The following is a 20,498-nucleotide window of genomic DNA, read 5'->3' on the forward strand; positions in this document are numbered from 1 at the left end:
TGACTACCCTTTTAATTCAGCACTCTGATGGCCACTACTGATTTTCTGAAAATGTGGCTTCTGGACGTAAACTTCAGCAATTCTAATTCCATGGCTCAGTAATGCAAGAAAATACTGGTACTAACTTATCAGGACAATGTGCATTCAATACAGTAGTCTTCTGTAGAAAGAACTCTGGATTAAATAGAATTTTCTAGAAATCATCTCACACAAACACTCTCAAAGTCTATGAATTACAAATTTAAACAAATTGATATATCTGCATGAATCTACAATTGAGCAAATGTGACAATCTAAATGACCTGTCAAGACGTTAAGTGGCAAATTTTACATAGGAATTACTAACAAAATTATCTCAGAATTGTATGCTGCATGTGTAAATGATGAAGACATTATGCTATCTCTGTGTACACGTGTTACTGAAGCCTGAATTCTCAGGACATATATATGATGTTTATATGTATGTATATATAATGTTTTCTGTTTTTTGAGATGGAGTCTCACTCTTTCTGGAATGCTAGGATTATGGGCGTGAGCCACCGTGCTCAGCCTAAAGGTACATTTTTATCCAATACTAGACCCCAAAACTGCACCCAGATCCAATTTTTCTATTTGTAAATACTAACATTCTTCTCCCCAACAAATATAATTTCAGCTGTATAAAGTATTTCTACAATAAAATGTCTTATGCTCATTTTTATCAGAAATTGAAAAAGCATTTTTCTACACTTTTTTTTTTTTTAACAACTCTGAAGCTTTTAATCTTTTTTTCCAACTTTTCAAACACTTTCGAAATGAACTTTATGCATTACTTTCTGGTGCTGGACTTCATTCTTTGTTATTGAAGGCTAAGAATAAATTTGGACCTTTAAAGTCTACACTCCTTTTTACTTTTTTTTTTTTTTTGAGACGGAGTTTTGCTCTTGTTACCTAGGCTGGAGTGCAATGGCGCGATCTCGGCTCACTGCAACCTCCGCCTCCTGGGTTCAGGCAATTCTCCTGCCTCAGCCTCCTGAGTAGCTGGGATTACAGGCACGCGCCACCATGCCCAGCTGATTTTTTGTAGTTTTAGTAGAGATGGGGTTTCACCGTGTTGACCAGGATGGTCTCGATCTCTTGACCTCGTGATCCACCCGCCTCGGCCTCCCAAAGGCTCCTTTTTACTTTTACGTTTTCTTTTTTTGAGATGGAATCTCACTCTTGGTCCCCAGACTGGAGTTCAATGGCACAATCTCAGCTCACTGTAAACTCCACCTCCCGGGTTCAATCGATTTTCCTGCCTCAGCCTCCCGAGTAGCTGGGACTATAGATGACTGCCACAACACCCAGCCTAGTTTTTTTTTGAAACCCTGGTAAAGTAACTCTTAATGTTGTCAGCTGTTAAGATATTCAGTATCTAAGAAAACACAAAGTTCAGTATTAATTATCTTAACAGTTGACAACATTAATAGGGTTTCTCTACCAGGATCTTACAAAGAAACATTAAGATTTGGGTTTAAAAAAAAAAAAAAAACCTAGGCCAGGAATGATGGCAGGTCCCTACAGTCCCAGCTACTTGGGAGGCTGAGGCAGGAGAATTGCTTGAACCTGGGAGGTGGAGGCTGCAGTGAGCCAAGATTATGCAATGCATTCCAGCCTAGGCAACAAGAGTGAAATGTCATAGCAAAAAAAAAAAAAAAAAAAAAAAGGGCCAGACACGGTGGCTCATGCTTGTAATCCCAGCACTTTTGGGAGGCCAAGGACGGTGGGTCACTTGAGTTCAGGAATTCGAGCTAGCCTGGCCAACATGTTGAAACCTCAGCTCCACTAAAAATAAAAAAATTAGTTGGGTGTGGTGGCAGGCGCCTGTGGTCCCAGCTACCTGGAGGAGGAAGTTGCAGTGAGCCAGGATGGCACCACTGCACTCCAGTCTGGGTGACAAGAGCAAAACTCTGTCACCACCTGCCCCCCCCCCCCCACAAAAAAAAAAAACAAAAACTACATATGGAGACAAGAAAAGAAAAACATAACGAGGCAAAAAATAAAACCAACAAAAAAGGTTTATTCTTAGCTAAAAGTAATCCTTCTTCAGTATTTAATCTATCTCCTTTCTCAAGAAAAGGGAGCTAAAGGAAGTAATACATCTTGTTTTAAAGCCCAGGTCAATGGCTCATACCTGATGTCCACTCTAAGCTTAGGATAATACTGAGACACATATTTCCTGATGAGACTGTAGGAAGCTTCTTTAGGTTCACAAAGGCGAGTAAAGGCCAGTGGGAGGACATCCTCCAATTTTACTTGTGGTTCTGGATCCACTGCAGAGCTCCTATTCTGAAATGTAATATCAAAAATTATGATCATTACACAATATAAAGGTTTCTACATATAACTCAAGGGCTTTCCTTAGCTGATTAAACTTTTTACTTGAGAGCATTAAAAATACATATAAAAACTGGGTGTGGTGGCTCACACCTGTAATCCCAGAACTTTGGGAGGCCGAGGTGATTGGATCACTTGAGGTCAGGAGTTCAGGACCAGCCTGGCCAACACGGTGAAACCCTCTCTCTACTAAAAATACAAAAATTAGCCAACTGTGATAGCGAGCGCTTGTAAGCCCAGCTACTTGGGAGGCTGAAGCACAAGAAATTCTTGAACCCAGGAGGTGGAAGTTGCAGAGAGCCAAGATGGAGCCACCATACTCCAGCCTAGATGACAGAGGAAGATTCCATCTCAAAAAAAACCAAAAACCAAAAAACAAAAGAAACGAAAAGAAAAAACAGCTGGGCATAGTGGCTCATGCCTGTAATCCCAGCAATTCAGGAGACCAAGGAGGGGGGATCACCTGAGATCATAAGTTTGAGGCCAGTATGGCCAAAATGGTGAAACCCTGTCTCTACTAAAAATATAAAATTAGCCAGGCATGGTGGCATGTGCCTGTAATCCTAGCTACTCATGAGGCTGAGGCAGGAGAATCACTTGAACACAGGAGGTGGAGGTTTCAGTGAACCAAGATTACGCTACTGCACCACAGCTTGGGCAACAAGAGTAAAACTCCATTCCAAAAAGGAAATGTAGACTTTAAAGGTCCTAATTTATTTTTAGCCTTCAATAACAAAGAATGAAGTACAAAGTAATACATATAGTTCATTTTGAAAGTGTTAAGAGGCCGGCCACCATGGCTCACGCCTGTAATCCCAGAACTTTGGGAGGCCGAGGCAGGCAGATCACGAGGTCAGGAGTTTGAGACCAGCCTGACCAACAGAGGAAGACCCCGTCTCTACTAAAAACACAAAAATTAGCTGGGCGTGGTGGCATGTGCCTGTAATCCCAGCTACTCAGGAGGCTGAGGCAGGAGAATTGTTTGACCTGAAAGGCGCAGGCTGCAGTGAGCTGAGATCACATCATTGTACTCCAGCCTGGGTGACAGAGCCAGGCTCTGTCACCCAGAAAAAAAAAAAAAAAAAAAAAGTGTTTGCAAAGTCTATCAAAAAAGGATTAAAAACTTCAGAGTTATAAAAAAAAAAGTGTAGAAAAATATTATTTCAATTTCTGATATGAGTACAAGACATTTCACTTTATTATTGCAGTAATATTTTACACAAATGAAATTACATGTATTGGGAGAAAAATGTTATTATTTATACAAACGGGAAGAAAAACTGGATGTGGGTGCAGTTTTGGGGTCTAGCATTAGGTAAAAATGTACTTTAGTTTGGGCACCGGTGGCTCACGCCTATAATCCCAGCACTCTGGAAGGCAGAGGCAGGTGGATCACCTGAGGTCAGGAGCTGGGAGACCAGCCTGGCCAAGAGTGTGAAATTCCGTCTGTATTAAAAATACAAACATTAGCTGGGCATGGTAACACACACCTTTAGTAGTCCTAGCTACTGGGAGACTGAGGCAGGAAAATCACTTGAATCCAGGAGGCGGAAGTGGCAGCAAGCCAAGATAATGCCACTGCACTCCAGTCCGAGAAACAGAGTAAGACTCCATCTCAAAAAAAAAGCTAAAGCAAAAAAGTACTCTTATGCCTCTCCTCTAGTTTAAAAGATATTTCACAAAAAACAGTATAATTCATATAGCTGCCCATAATTTAATGTAGGGCACTTAAGAGCATAGGCTTAACCAGGTTGGACTGCTTAGATCTGCACCCTGGCTGTTCTACTGACTAAATGAACAAATTATTTATAACCTCTCTAGGTCTTAGCAGAAAGGCTGAACTTTGCATAGTGCCAGACACATAGCAAACACTCAATGAGTGTTGCTATTTTTAGTAACAGTAACAGCTCCACAGCACTCAAACTGTGGTACAGATGTCTTACCTTTCTGTTTCTGGATTTCGGAGGTGTTTTTCTTGATTTCTGAACCACAACAAAACTTCCAGAAGCACCTTTTCCTTTAACCTGAAGTAAATTAATTTTTATTTTGTTATTCTAGTATTCGTAACTATACGTTAGGCTAAGGAAATGACAGTGCTGCGAGAGCTAATATAAAGTGCTGTTTAATTCTTCAGAGAAAAAAGAACAGACAATCAAGAGTCCAAAGATTTCAGATAAAAGCTCCTTTATAGTACCAACTAGCTGACGCTGAGCAATACTGGACAATCCAGTTACTGCTCTGAGCTTTTGTTTTCTCATCTACAAAATTTTGAGAAGAACGCTATTGTGATACCAGGTTAGTCTATTACAAACTTTCAAAATGAGGCCAGGCACAGTGGCTCATGCCTGTAATCCCAGCACTTTGAGAGGCTGAGGCAAGCAGATCACAAGGTCAGTTCAAGACCAGCCTGGAACCCCCTCTCTACAAAAAATACAAAAAATTTAGCCAAGTGTGGTTGCGGGTGCCTGTGGTCCCAGCTACTCAGGAAGCTGAGGCAGGAGAATTGCTTGAACCCGGAAAGTAGAGGTTGCAGTGAGCTGAGATCACGCCACTGCCACTTACAGCCTGGGTGACAGAGCAAGACTCTCTCAAAAAAACAAAAAAAACAAACAAAAAAAAAAACTTTTACAACAAAATAAAAAATGCAAAAATGTCACACAGAAGAAAGGGACACAATCTCTTAGAAAAATAAGAAAAGTCCTCACTGTCTTAAAAGCTCCTTGGAAAAAGTTCAGAGCCTAATTAGTCTCAGGCCACATAACTTCCCCCAGTTTACCAGTGGCACATTATTCCTTATGGGAAAGGTTAGCTAACAATTTTCTAGACACTGCACAAAATGGTATGTAAGTTTTGCCACATATTTCCAGTTCACAAAGTACTTTCATAAAGTTTTAAAGCTGATTCACAATAGGCCAGTGGTGGTTCATTCCTGTAATCCCAGCACTTGGGAAGGTGAAGGTGGGCAAATGACTTGAGGTCAAGAGTTTGAGACCAGCCTGACCAACATGTGCAACCCTGTCTCCACTAAAAATACAAAAAATTAGCCAGGTGAGGTGGCAGGTGCCTGTAATCCCAGCTTCTCAGGAGGCTAAGGCGGGAGAACTGTTTGAACACGGGAGGCAGACAGTACAGTGAGATGATATCATGCCACTGCACTCCAGCCTGGTTTACAGAGCGAGACTTCATCTCCAAAAAAAAAGTTGATTCACAATAGCCAAAGTACTCCACAGCTTAATTTTACCTACACTGCTATCAATGTAGGAATCAAGCTGGAATGCTCTGAGGCTATTAAGAGTTGTTTAAGCATCAAACTGAGGGTGGTCAGGCTACGTAGGCTAGAACAGGTCATAAACTATGACATGAGGCCATCGCATAAGCTATGCTGACATATACTGTGTTACAGGGTAAGTCCTTGGCTCTAATAATTATATTAACTAGGTAAGACCTTTTTAATCAATGATTATTTTGTTTTATTTTAGAGACAGGGTCTTACTCTGTCATACATGGTGGAGTACAGTGGTACAATCATGGCTCAATGCAGCCACAACTCAAGCGATCCTCCTGCCTCAGCCTCCTGAGTTGGGACTACAAGCATGCACCCCTACATTTGGCTAATTTTTAAATTTTTTGTAAAGGCTGGAAGTGGTGGCTCACATCTGTAATCTCAGCACTTTGGGAGGCTGAGGCAGGTGAATCACTTGGGTCCAGGAGCTAGAGACCAGCCTGGGCAACACGGCAAAACCTTGTCTCTACAAAAAATACGAAAATTAACTGGGTGTGGTGGTGCACACCTAGTCCCACATACTCAGGAAGCCCAGGTGGAAGGACCACTGGAGACCAGTGGGTAGAGGTTGCAGTGAGCAAAGATTGCATCTCTGCACCCCAGCCTCGGCCAGAGTGAGATCCTGCCTCAAAAAGTAAAATAAATTACAATAAAGAAGTAATTTTTTTTGTAAAGACAGTGTCTCACCTCGCCATGTTGCCAAGGCTGGTCTCAAACTCCTGGCCTGAAGCAACCCTTCCACTTCAGCTTCCCAAGGTACTGGGATTACAGGCATGAGCCACTGCACCAGGCTATCAGTGATAATTTTAAAGGCTGTTTAAATATCAGTTTTACATTTTGAGAAAGCTAGACTCTAAGCTCCACACAGCAGGAATATGTTTTATTCACTGACAGACCTCCAGGTAACTGGCACATAGGAGACAAGGAATATTTGTGGAATTAAGTACTAGTTGAAAGTCCCTAAGCAGAGTTTAAATGCCTGAGTGGCAAAGAATTCTATACTGATCAAAAAGGCAGGGAGGCATAGAAAAAAGGCAACAAGACTCTAGGCATGTAGTGAACTAGGTTTTTAAAATCTTTGCTACTACCATGATATATTAGTAGTTATTTCATCACTCTGGACCTCTGAAGAGTTTAACATAAGATAAAGTTTATTCTAGCTTAAGATTTCTATGGTTCTAAACCTCCATGCACTATGCAAGGTAAAGTGGATTTATGCCTGAAATCAACATTGGTTCCAGTACTAGTCACATTTCACTCAGGCTTCTCTGATACTCCCAACAGGCTTTAATAGTTTAGATACTAATCAGCTAAGGTAAGCATATTTGCGAAGCTAAAAATCAATAGTAAGAAATCTGCCATATAAGTTAGACTTTGAAGGAAACAAACCTAAGACAAGGACAATTATCATTTTCGCTATTTCTTTTTTTTTTCAGACAAGGTCTCACTTTTACTAAGGCTAGAATGGTGAGATCATAGCTTACTAGAGTCTTGAGCTCCCCAGGCTCAAGCAGTCCTCCTGCCTCTGCCTCCCAAGTAGCTGGGACTATACATAGGGTGGACTGGCACATGCCACCACACCCTGCTAATTTTGTATTTTTTGTAGAGAAGGGGTTTTGCTATGTTGCCCAGGCTGCTCTCAAACTCCTGGGCTCAAGTGATCCTCCCAACTCAGCCTCCAGAAGTGCTGGGACTACAGGCGTAGGCCACCATGCTTAGCCCCATTTCTGCTGTTTCAGTAGTAGGATTCCTTACCTCTTTTCATGTTCAGTGCTACATGATTTCAAGCACAAGCAATCCCCAAAGGAAAATTTAATTAAGAGCAAAGCAAGCAAGAAAAAACTTACACTATCTTAATGGCACCAACGTTTTCAAAACCTAGCCTCAGATAATTCAAAGAGGTTAAACTTAAGCAATTTCATCATCATATAACCTATTTTTAACAAAAAAGACACAAAAAGCCTAAATGTTACTAACTACAGACTTAAAGCCAATACACAAAATGATCTTATTACTAACAACTGGGTAATACCTGTTTGATGACTCCTCTATTTAATTCTCTTTTCAGTGCTTGTTTAAGGAGATAACCCCTTCTCTCCAGCTCCAGAGAAGGATACTTATGAATGATGTATTTTCGAATAGCAACTACTGATGCACCACTCTTCTGGAAGCAAGCCTAGAAAAGATTTATCAAACCATATGCATTAAACCCGTTGTTTTTTATTAGATACAGAGTCTGACATATATTTTCAAAATAAATTATTTTGAAAGTGAACTTAATAATGGATGACAGAAATGGTATGGAAGAATGAACTTCAGAAGACTTCGGTTTATAATGGCTACGGAGATATAACAGAATTACTAAATATTTCTGCTACAAATTTAAATTGTTCAAAACAGCCTGAAAGACCATACTAAACATGAACGACATTCTATATATAACAAAGAACCTTTTTCCATTTTAATTCCATTCTATATTTAGAAGACAGATCTTTGGCATCAAAATGAGAGAAGCAGAACAAACCTATCAATTACAGGATCACAGATCTGGTCCATTTTAAGGTATAAGCTTAAGAAATCAGCATGCCAGGATCAATATTTCCCTGAAGACTTTATATGAATGTCAGCAGAGAGAAGAATCAAGATGATATGAACAAATGGCATAAAAAGGGGTTTACAGATGGCAAAGTCCTGAAGGAGAGTTTTGGGTAATAGTGAAGGTATTCTATTTGAATTTAATGTGCCCTCTTCCATTTCCATCCTATTTTACGTACACTCCATTTGACTAATGCAACTCGAAGAATTAAGTAGCTCATTATGTCACAAAGGCAGTAAATATTTAATATTTTTCAAATGCTTAAAATTTTGTTTTCCAACTGGTCATTGTCATCAAATCAAACACTTTAAATTTTGAAGCACACAGAAGTAGCATCTGTCATTTAATGGGCCAGTCCATCAATTCTGTACTGCCATGTTGTCTATCAAATGAATGTAGCACTTATTCTCACTGGGTAAGAATTTTGTTCATGTTTTTATACATTTTGACAACAAAAAAAAAATAACTCACAGGTTATTTTTAGTAACAGTCCAGAATAGATTGTACAACACAAAACAAGTTGTATTAATATGGGTCATATAATTCAAGTCTATGTCTCTACTATTATTAATGACCTGTTGAGTTTTACTCTTCATCTTATAAGAAAACACAAAGCAAAGAAAACCAAGCAGAAAAGAACACTAATGCTCAAACAAATCACCTTTTGCTCCACCAATCTGACAATGAGATGGAAGTAGACACCATGATTCCTGTTTGATATAGAAAATGGAATCTGTGGTCTGAAACAATAATTTGACATACTCCATGGAATACACATTATCCATATATATCCATCATCTATATAAATATGCACAATCATATTCAAACCATTCTTTAAGCCAAATTGATATTGTTTTAATATTTTGTTTCACCATTTTAAAGTTTTAGTACCTTTTACATTCTCACTATGATGCTGCTGCTTCAAACCCAGGCTGAGTGATCACCAAACAAAATCCTTGAAGAGAGGCTATACAAACCAGAGATTTCACTACAGTCAGGTGATCTAAACCAATGAAGTTTTCTTAATGAGGTGAGAGCATAAGAAGTCTTGAAGGAGTAGCGGAAGAGGTCTGGAAGCAAACCCCTTTTCCAGTTTATGTGTTAGTGCTATCTTCTTGCATTCTGAGAATGACAAAGAGGCTGCTCCTTTCTACACACACCTTCCTTTTTCTGGTTAAAATTATCTGTATCCCTGCCTTCCTAATCTTGCCTCAGACCCTAACAATGGGTCCCTGAAAGATGGGTCTGTTCTAACTCCTCTTATCATCTGATCGTGTGAACGAAACAAGGCAAAATTAAATGAAAAGACTTATACAATAAAGGCAATGTCAGATTAGAAGATAACCTTTAAATAGCGAATTTTTTCTGATGAAAAGTCAATGGATTACAGCGAATCATAAATCTATGTAAGGAGAATAATTTTTGTAAGCATTTTGGAATGTCTAGGTGATATAGCAGTTTGTAACAGGGTTCAGGTATGAAAGAAAACCACCACCAAGATCAGACACTTAGCTTTACAAATGAACTTAGAGATATTTTTTAACCAAAAACTCTCAATATTTTCCAGTTACTGAGACATAATTAGATTTATAAGGGCAAGGTCTTTGCTAGCCTTAATTAATTCTATACCACTAGCAGGGGTACCCGACAGAGGGAAGGTAGTCCTTAAATGATTGTTGAATGAATTAACATTTGAATGAATTAGTATTTTCAGCCTTCGAATAAAAACTATACTTAACTCAACAAACTGAATTTTAAAATTCTAAAATTAAAAATATTTGTAATAGTAAGTATACATTTAAAAAAAAAATTAAGTGTTCACCAAATGTGATTACATTAGAAAACCATGAACACATAATGACTTCCCTCTCTTTAAAACTCCTTCAGGAAGCAGAGCAAGATTTATAATGTCTAGCCAGAAGTATGTCATTTTCAAATAAGAAAAAAATGAACATAATAAATCTAAGATGAATTGCTTGAAATAAAAACTTGCCTTAATGGCCTCAGTTAAGATTGCATCCATCTTGGGACGTGGGGAAGAAGCCATCGGTGTTTGTTTCTGGGCCCTGGCTAGCTGGCTGGCAGAAAGGGTAGCCCAGGAAGGAATCGTTTTTTTCACTTTCTTCTCCTTTTCTTTAGATTGATCTTTCTCACTTTAAAACAAAGAATTGTTATTACAGAAGATAAACTCTCTAGAAAGATGTATAAAGTCAGAAAGAGAAAAAGACCAGGAAGAGATAAAAATTAATGCTTTACTTACAGGCTAAGGTGCTATGTACAATAAGCAAAATTTTACAAAATAACTCTTTAAAAACTGGGTATCATAAATGAATTAAAAAGGTATTTTTCTCTTAGGTACAAGAGAGAAGAGTCACATAAATTAGCACTGGTATAAGCGGTCAGTACATAAATAAATGAAAATTTTAAAATGCATTATTTGTTAACTACAACAGATGCAATTTGGTATAGTGGAAAAATTTCAAGCTCTTAAGTCAGAAAACCTTTCTTTGCGTTTTCACTCAAACATTTACTAGCTAGCTATATGATCTTAGTAAACGATGTGAGTCTCAGTCTCCTCAGCTATAAAATAGTAATACAAAACCAACTACTTCCCAAGGTGTTGCAAGAGCTATAACACTATGTTTGTCAAAGCAATTTTATGAGCTTTAAAGCATTACATAAATTTTATTCTGAGTATATAACAGTACTCTGTGCACCTAATATATGCATTAGAAGATTTCAGAAGATTTAAAAATATAGGATAGGTTGGGTGCAGTGGCTCATACCTGTAATCCCAGCAATTTGGGGATCTGAGGTTGGAGAACTGCCTGAAGCTAGGAGTTCAAGCCCAACCTGGCTAACATAGTGAGACGCCATCTCTATTAAAAATACACACACACACACACACACACACACACACACACACACACACACACACACACACACACACACACAGTTGCTACAAATTCCACAGACCTTAGCTATACCTATGAAACTCAGATAAAGAATACCCTGAAGATCCCAGAAGGTATTGTTATTACTAAGTTATTCTTTTATGGTTATGTGCTGCATAACGATATTTTAGTCAACAGACCACATATACAACAATGGTCTCAAGATTATAAAGGAAATGAAAACCTCCTATTACCTGGTTAACATGATAGCTGTGATAGTATCACCGCACAACACACTACTCACTTGTTTGTGGTGACATTGGTATAAACAAACTTACTGTGCTGCCAGGCATATAAAAATATAGCACACTGGCCAGGTGTGGTGGCTCACGCCTGTAATCCCAGCACTTTGGGAAGCTGAGGTGGGTGGATCACGAGGTCAAGAGATCGAGACTATCCTGGCCAACATGGTGAAATCCCCATCTCTACTAAAAATACAAAAATCAGCTGCACATGGTGGTGTGCACCTGTAATCCCAGCTACTCAGGAGGCTGAAGTAGGGGAATTGCTTAATCCCAGGAGGCGGAGGTTGGAGTGAGCTGAGATCATGCCACTGCATTCCAGCCTGGTGACGTAGTGGGACTCCATCTCAAAAAAAAAAGTAGCACATTACAATTATATATAATACATAATAATAATAATAAATGGCTATACTGCTAGTTTATGTGTTTACTATACTTTTTATCATTATTTTAGAGTACATGCTTTCCATCCAAAAAAATAAAAAGTTAACTGTAAAACAGACTCAAATCAGGTCTTTCAGAACAATGCTATCCAAAAGACAGCACTGTTATCATAGGAGATGACAGGTCAATGCATATTACTGCGCCTGAAGGCCTTCCAGTGGGACAAGATCTGGAGGTGGAAGACAGTGATACTGATGAACCTGACACTGTGCAGGCATAGGTTAAAGTGTGTGTTTGTGTCTTAGTTTTGCTTTTTTATAGATATGAGGTCTCATGATGTTGCCTAACCTAGACTCAAATTTCAGGGCTCAAGCAATCCTCCCACCTTGGCTTCCTAAGTAGACAAGGCTACAGGTGTGCATCACTGCATATGGCTTGTGTCTTCGTTTTTAATAAAAGTTTAAAAGTATTTTAAAAATAAAAAATTTTTAGGGCCGGGCGTGGTGGCTCACACCTGTAATCCAAGCACTTTAGAGGCCAAGGCTGGCGGATCACCTCAAGTTGGGAGTTCAAGACCAGCCTGACCAACATGGTGAAACTCCTTTTTTAAAAAGAAAAAAGTATATATATATTTTAAAATAAATAAATAATTTTTTACACAGAAAAAAGCTTATAAAATAATTAAACAATACTTTTTGTACAACTGTGTAATGTGTTGTGTTTTAAACTTTTGACAAGAGTCAAAACGTTAAAAAAATTAAAACAAAGTTACAGTAAGGTAAGGTTTATTATTGAAGAAATAAAAATAATCTTTTAATAAAATTAGTGTAGCTTAAGGATACAATGTTTATAAAGTCTACATTTGAACACAATAACGCCCTAGGCCTTTCCATTCACTTACCACTCGTTCACCGAACAACTTCCAATCCTATAAGGTCCATTCATGGTAAGTATCCTATACAGGTATACCATTTTTTATCTTTTAAATTGTATTTTTACTGTACCTTTTCTATGTTTAAATACATAAATACTTACCATTGTGTTATAATTGCCTACAGTATTTAGTACAGTAACATGCTATAAAGGTTTAGCTAGGAACAACAGACTATCCCATAAAGCCTAGGTATGCAGTAGGCTGTATCATGTAGGTTTGCATAAGTACACTTTATGATGTTCGCATGATGATGAAATTGCGTAAAAATGCATCTCTCAGAATGTATACCCATTGTTAAGCAATGCATGATTATATTTAAAAGTAATTTCTAACTGTTCTGACCAATTATGAAAAAAGAGTAGAATTACTACCAGCTCTCCTGCAAAAAAAAAAAAAAAAAAATTAAAATTAAAAAGTAACTGCCATCACCTTATATAGATACACATCAGTAGTAAATTTGACTTTCAGATTCTCAAAGTCACTTCCTCAATTGACTACTTCAGCAAACATATATAGACTTTTAGGGCACACCATCAATGGCTTGATACAGACTAATGCCTTCTAATGAAAGCACACAAAACCAATCCATTCCTGGCACAGAGGTAGGAATAAAATAGTGAAATGTCTTCTAGGTCAGATTTTTATAGTTATTTTCATTTCTTACTGAAGTGTTGCCAATGCTTAAAATATCAGATACACTCCACAATAAATTATAAGCTCAAAAACACATTCCAAAGCCAAAGAGAAAGGCCTTTGGATTATTCAAACCATAGTGTTTTGCTAACTACAGCAAATTCTAGCAGGTCATACAATTATATAATAAGCCTGTTTCAAATGGTAATTCTAAAAATTAAATCCAAATAGCAAACACCTAGCATAAACAAATGTTGCAACACTTTAAAACAATCTGATCCATAGTCTTTACACATTCTTCAAATATAAATAGCAAGAAGACATAACTCCTTACTCCTTTCTGGTTTCCTCAGAAGACTTTTTTTCTTCCTTCTCTTCATTCTCAGGTTCACCCTTTGGCTGCTCTGCCTCACTCGAAGTGGCAGGTGGCGTTTCATTCTCTTGTTCCTCTACAGTGGAGACAGATTCCTCTGAACTTACATCTGGTTCTAAAAAATCAGGTGAGGAGAAGTGCATAAGCAGATGTATTCAAATCTGAGTCAATAAAAGGGCAAAAGTTTATCTTATTAAACAGACCAGCCAAAGTGTCCAATTGACAAATTCTAAAATAAAAACAAATGACCACTAATGGAGTTTTCTTACATTCTTCATGCCACTCAAGCTTCCTGGTCAGGTGGTTATTATGAGAAAAATAGATAAACCAGGAAATTACATAGAAAGGAAAACTCATTTCATCCCAAATCATTTAATTATTCTACTCTGCAATATTCATGAGACTCACCATTAAGAAACTCGCCATTTTATAATTTAACAGGCAAATCCCAGAGAGTAAATAATAAAAACCTCATGTATTTTCCAAGAGGAATGACTGAAACAAGAGTAGAAATATGAGAGGGGGAGCACGGAGGTCTACTTGTTATCTGTGCCTTTCCTTCATAGCATGTCTCTGAGCCACTACTATAAAACACAGAATCCCAGGCACTGGTTATGCAGGGACTTCGGAGGACTCCAAAAGAAAAAACAAACAAACAAAAAACACAAAAGAGAAAGGACTCCAGTGGCAAGCATACACTGCAAGCCAAAGTATATGCTTAAAGAATCTGATCAATTTAATTATGTGAATTAATTATTGGACTAATGATAAGGACTTCTTTGTGGGCTTCACATAAATGAGAATTTTAAAATGCCACTACTTCTTAAAATCAAATCACATAAGTACAATTCTAAAGGAATTTTCAGATTTTCAACTAATTAAAATTCTAAACCATAAATCTCAGAACAGTTAACTACAATTTGTAAATCCTGTCCCAGATTATGCTCTTCAAGTAAAATTGCATAGATTAGACTAATCAAACTCCTCATATATCTGTTCAGCCAAAACTGAAGTTTTAGGGTCAGACTCACCTGGATTCAAGTTCGATCTCTGTACCTTTATAGATTGCTAACCTTAAGAAAAGTTCTTTGATGTTCGAGTCTTAGTATCCTTACCTCACAGAGCTATTATAAGGATTATATGAAATGCTTTAGGGAAGCCTGTGGGCCAACACTTATATACTAAACAAGTGATTCTTGTCCTCCTTTGGCCTTCTCTACTGCTTCTAGAACTGTTTCCCATATGCTCAGGTTCACAAAGTATTATGGATAGAACTGCATTATGTAACAATGATAGGTGGGGATACGGCTAATAACTGCATTTAAGTTTTCCACAATAAAATGTATTTTTCATCATGACATATCTTTTTTTTTCCTCCCGCTTCTACCATGATGTATCTTTTACTGCCCCTTACCCCAACAATTTGACCCAAATGGCTGCATGGGCAAGAATTTACTATTCGTCAGTCATGTTTATTTATACTTTGCCTTATTCTAAAAAAGATGAAAAGCTAAGAATCATTCACTGGGTTTTACTGTAGTAAGACTTATAGGCCGGGCACAGTGGTTCATGCCTGTAATCCCAGCACTTTGGGAGGCTGAGGTGGGCGGATCATGAGGTCAGGAGATCGAAACCATCCTGGCTAACACATTGAAACCCCGTCTCTACTAAAAATACAAAAAATTAGCCAGGTATGGTGGCACGCGCCTGTAGTCTCAGCTACTCAGGAGGCTGAGGCAGGAGAATCGCTTGAACCCGGGAGGCAGAGGTCGCAGTCAGCCGAGATTGCGCCACTGCACTCCAGCCTGGGCAACAGAGTAAGACTCTGTCTCATTAAAACAAAACAAAAGACAGCTGGGCAAGGTGGCTCACCCCTGTAATCTCAGCACTTTGGGAGGCCGGGGCCGGCAGATTAACTGAGGTCAGGAGCTCCAGACCAGCCTGACGAACATGGAGAAACCCCATCTCTACTAAAAATACAAAATTAGCTGGGCGTGGTGATGCATGCTTGTAATCCCAGCTATTTGGGAGGCTGAGGCAAGAGAATCACTTGAACCCAGGAGGCGGAAGTTGCAGTGAGCCGAGATCGTGCCATTATACTCCAGCCTGGGCAACAAGAGTGAAACTCCACCTCAAAACAAACAAACAAAAAAAACCCCACAAATTTAATTTTACATTATTTTTTTCTTCTCAATAACTGCTTAAGTTAGGGCTTAATAAAGGTTCAGTCATTCAACAGATATTGAATATGTTGTATGTATAAGACATTGTTTACAACTCATTAAACTACTGTGTCTGTTTCTGTGTAAAACGTAGAGTTTACAAAATTTAAAATGAATAAAGTCTAATTTCTATGTACAAAATGGGATAGAGAGAAGATTAAACAGACAACTTGTGAAGTGACACTATTTCTTTATAAACTCTTGGTTGACTTTTCTAATACTCTGCATCTGAACCCTCTAACACGTATTCTGAAAACTGATGTTATTAGTGATTTAGTGGCTTCAGCTGGCTGTTAAATAAACATGGATTAAGATAGACCAAGTGGCTTATCCCAGTGCTGGACAAGATAATCTATCTTCAACTTACCAGCACCCGTTTACTTTTTAAAATATTCGGATTCCCATGTTTCTTTACTGCCTTAGGCTAGGGTACCCAAATTGTTTAGAGAATTCATCTAAAGATTCAGAGACAAAATCCCGGCTCAGACAAAAAAGAATACGTTGACTGGTTTTTGATGTCTGCCCTGATGCAACCACCAAGAGATACAGGCAACAAGGATGCAAGTATTTTCTATTCCTCTTTTTTTTTTGGAGACAGTTTCCCTCTGTTGCCTAGCCTGGAGTGCAATGGTGTGGTCTCAGCTCACCGCAGCTTCCGCCTCCTGGGCTCAAGCGACTCTTGTGCCTCAGCCTCCAGAGTAGCAGGGATTACAGGCGTGCACCACCATGCCCAGATAATGTTTGTAATTTTAGTAGAGATGGGGTTTCACCATGTTGGCCAGGCTGGTCTTGAACTCCTGACCTCAGGTGATCTGCCCACCTCAGCCTCCGAAAGTGGTAGGATTACAGGTGTGAGCCACTGTGCCCGGCCCTCTATTCCTAATACAGGCTGGTCAGCAAATAACTGATTCTAACAGCCACAACAGGGGCAGCACAGTGTGCTCATCCCTGAAAAACTTGAGGTAAAAGGCAAGAGAGAAAGGGAAAAAGAAAAAAAAAAGATCTTGAGAAAAAAAATAAAGACGGGAAAAGAAGAAGGGGTGGTTACAGATGCCATAGAGGAGCACTAGTACTCCATGCTGATGGGTCTATGTTTCTTTCCATTTGTTATGCTCCCACCACTGACTGGCCAATCTTTTCTCTAGCGATACCTGTTACAGACCAACAGATTACCATTTGCTTCTCTTAAGGCCTCCAGATGATGTCTGGATGAACCTTCCACTGTCTACCCTGAAGGCCCACGTTTTCCATTCTCCCACAGTGCATTCATCCCCATGACACTTTATGTCCAGAATGCTACTCTTTGGCCATTTCTGTCATCCCCAAACATTTTTCTGTTTTTAATTCCAACATAACATTTTCACCATCGAAAAATCTTTACAGAGAAAGTGAAATCTTACTTTGCCCACATGGTCTGGCAATGACATACCAATAGCTATTGATTCTCTCTCTAAATGTTTCCCCAAAACAGCAATGAAAAAAGAACAATTAAGTTCAAAGGAATTTATGGGACACTCCAAATTGCAGTAAAACTTTTGCTGTTTTAAGTGGTGTCGCCGTTTTACTTTACCTGGCTTTTCTTCCTCCCCTTCAGCAAGCTTGCTTTTGGGAGGAGTTTCCCGAGTAGAATTCACAGTTCGACGAATCGGCATGGTGCTATCTTCTACCTTCTGAGAAAAGAGATGGCCATAATCAAACATGCATTAAAAAATTCTCTTTTCTCTCTTTCTCAAAGGGCCTAACTGGGTGCTAGAAGATGTAGGAGAATTCTTCAAGTCGACTCCAGGATCTGATGCAAATTACTTTTAACAAGTTTTTTGAAGTGAATATGATTTTTAAGAAATAACTTTTTAAAGTATGTTATTTTAGCTTGAATTTCAAATGGAAACACATAATTATAGCTGATTTGCTATAAATTTAGAAGGTTGGAGGTTTTCTCAGGAATTGAGGGGAAAGGGAAGATGAAAAGAACTTTGTATCTGATTTTTTTCCAAATTCACAAACTAGACTCCCCAAAGTAAGGGAAGGAACATGTACCAAGAAGGACCCAGCAGGGCCTGAAGTCAGGGATTGATCCAAGAGTGAGCTTCAAGAATGTGTCAGCCCCTACCTCACCTAACTTGTCCGCGTGGATCAGCTGAGCTCCTACTATAAGTGGGAGTGCCTTAGGATGGACGAGTTCACCTTGAGACGTATCAGTCGCCATTTTAAATAATTTCTAGGCCCGAGTACAGGTTACACTCTGAAGCCTCTGCTGTTAACCACAAGGATTTTTCCTAATGGTTTCAGTGTGGTGAAGAATCAACCTAAAGCACAGAAAAGACCTGGTGTGAAGATTAACAGAAACAAAACTAAACTAAAACGTCTAAATTTAACACACATCCAAAGAGAAAAAATATAACTATAAAGTTTATAGTTAAGTGACAGATGATTTGGTTATTCAGAAAGATAAAACTATCAAAATGTAGACTACATAAAGCAGCGACTAAGACGAATGCATAAGCCACAGCAGCTGTTTGCACCTTCCACATGAACAAAGACAACAAGGGCAAGGAAGCTCATAAGGAGTCTAATCCCATCCTCTCTCCTGCTACCATCAGGAATTTAGAAGCATAGAATAAGGAGACTAAGGAACAGTTAGTCAAATGTTTAGTCAAAGATCAATTTACCAAGAGAAGGGCTTTTGTTGTTACTGTCCTCAAAAGGGTTGGCAAAATTACCTGTAATCTTAAACTCTATCTCTATTAGATGAATACTTTTATTTCTTCTATTAAGGGATAACACAAAGGCAAAAATACTGCTGAATAACATGACATTCTATTAGCCTCCAGACCCACAGAAGCAAATTTAGACCATCACCTAGGAGAATAAAAGTATGCTTCTATGACTGTCATATTTTTAACGTAAGGAAAGCTAGTACAGAATAATATAAATATTCAAAGATAAAACCCATGCAGTCACCCAAGTTTACCTGATCACTAACACCCCTTCTTTCCCAAAAATCTCATCTGAGACTCAACGACATTTTATATAAAAATTCCTCAATACAAAAAAAAAAAAAAAAAAAAAAAAAAAAAAAAAAAAAAAACCAATAAAATAAAGGAAGACCACTTAAGTGTTTAGGTCTCTGTGCTAAAGAACTATTAACAAAGAGTTGGGGAATGACAGTCATTCCACTTCTACATTAAGCCCTAACCTTGCCTAAGTATTTAAGAGCTTTCAACTTGCCAAGTAACAGTCCCAACCTAAAACAACTAGAATAAATCCAGAAAATTCAAACATAGGGGATGCAGTCACATTTATAGGGCAAAATCTTTTTATGGGAACACCAAAAGCAATACCAGACTTGTCAACTGTCAATCAGCTGCAAGGAAAGGCAGCTGAAAAAATTCAGTGCAGTGTAACACACTAAAACTTAGTGAACTAGAATATTCATTAATATTAAATTTTTTCTTTTTTTCTCTTTTTTTTTTTTTTTGAGATGGAGTCTCGCTCTGTTGCCCAGGCTGGAGCGCAGTGGTGTGATCTCAGCTCACTGCAACCTCTGCCCCCTGGGTTCAAGTGATTCTTCTGCCTCAGCCTCCCAAGCTGGGACTACAAGCGCCCACCACCACGCTTGGCTAATTTTTTTTGTATTCTTAGGAGAGTCGGCATTTTGCTATGTTGGCCAGACTGGTCTCAAATGCCTGACCTTGTTATCTGCCTGCCTTGGCCTCCCAAAGTGCTGGGATTACAGGTGTGAACCACCACGCCTGGCCAATTTTTTTTTTCTTGAGACAGGGTCTCGCTCTGTCACCCAGGCTGGAGTGCAGCAGTGTAATCACAGCTTATTGCAACCTCTGCCTCCCAGGCTTAAGAGATTCTCCTATCTCAGCCTCCTCAGTAGCTGGGACTACAGGCACATGCCACCGTGCCTGGCTAATTTTTTTTTTGTAGACGTGAGGTCTCGCCATGTTGCTCAGGCTGGTCTTGAACTCCTGAGCTCAAGCAATCCTCCTGCCTCGGACTCCCAAAGTGCTGGGACTACAGGCATAAGCCACTGCCCAGCAAAAATTATTATAAAAACTACATAAAATGGTCATGTAGTGATTAACTTCAAGAAATTATAAACTACAATAATAAAAATAGTTGTTTTCTAATCTGTGAAAAGAGGGTCAAGTTGGTTTAAGGACACTGTTTAGGTCTGTGGCAACTAAAAATCTATCGGGATAATTTTAGTATATAAGTTTGGTCATTCATCCGATTAGCAATTATATAGTAATATACTTTCCTTGATAATAAAAAGCTCTATGCAAATCTGCTGGTATTTTTACATACAAAAATGATATAGAAGTAAAACAATTATCACAATCAGGTTGTCCTTAATAAAGTTATATTGCCAACAAATTTATCTTTATTAACCCATGATAATACTAGCTAGGCTGAAAATGCTACCGTGAAGTCAACAACCTTCAGGAGTCTCCATTAACAAGCATCTTAAAAAAATATTTTCCCATTTGATGCAGTAGCTCATGCCTGC

At 38.6% G+C, this 20,498-nt stretch overlaps 1 protein-coding gene across 10 annotated transcripts in view; it reads right to left on the reverse strand.

Moving 5' to 3' along the window:
• The window catches only part of HP1BP3 (heterochromatin protein 1 binding protein 3), a 44,022-nt gene that overhangs the window by 18,656 nt on the left and 4,868 nt on the right, over window positions 1-20,498 (reverse strand). For 7 of the 10 annotated variants that reach the window (XR_004275931.1, XR_004275930.1, XR_004275932.1 and 4 more), the window contains exons 2-8: window positions 18,090-18,285; window positions 17,550-17,649; window positions 13,719-13,872; window positions 10,231-10,390; window positions 7,674-7,817; window positions 4,302-4,382; window positions 2,156-2,310 (exon numbers count right to left, since the gene is read on the reverse strand). Coding sequence is in view for 7 of the 10 variants with exons in the window: in XM_032301178.1 (XP_032157069.1) it covers window positions 2,156-2,310; window positions 4,302-4,382; window positions 7,674-7,817; window positions 10,231-10,390; window positions 13,719-13,872; window positions 17,550-17,649; window positions 18,090-18,185 (890 nt within the window). In the remaining 3 variants the exon portion in view is untranslated. The remainder of the gene's footprint in view (window positions 1-2,155; window positions 2,311-4,301; window positions 4,383-7,673; window positions 7,818-10,230; window positions 10,391-13,718; window positions 13,873-17,549; window positions 17,650-18,089; window positions 18,286-20,498) is intronic. The other 3 variants (XM_032301182.1, XM_032301183.1, XM_032301181.1) reach the window with 2 other exon arrangements.

This window comes from Sapajus apella, unplaced genomic scaffold (genome assembly GCF_009761245.1).
Source record: "Sapajus apella isolate SASKATOON/1434 unplaced genomic scaffold, GSC_monkey_1.0 scaffold43, whole genome shotgun sequence".
Taxonomy (NCBI): Eukaryota; Metazoa; Chordata; class Mammalia; order Primates; family Cebidae; genus Sapajus; species Sapajus apella.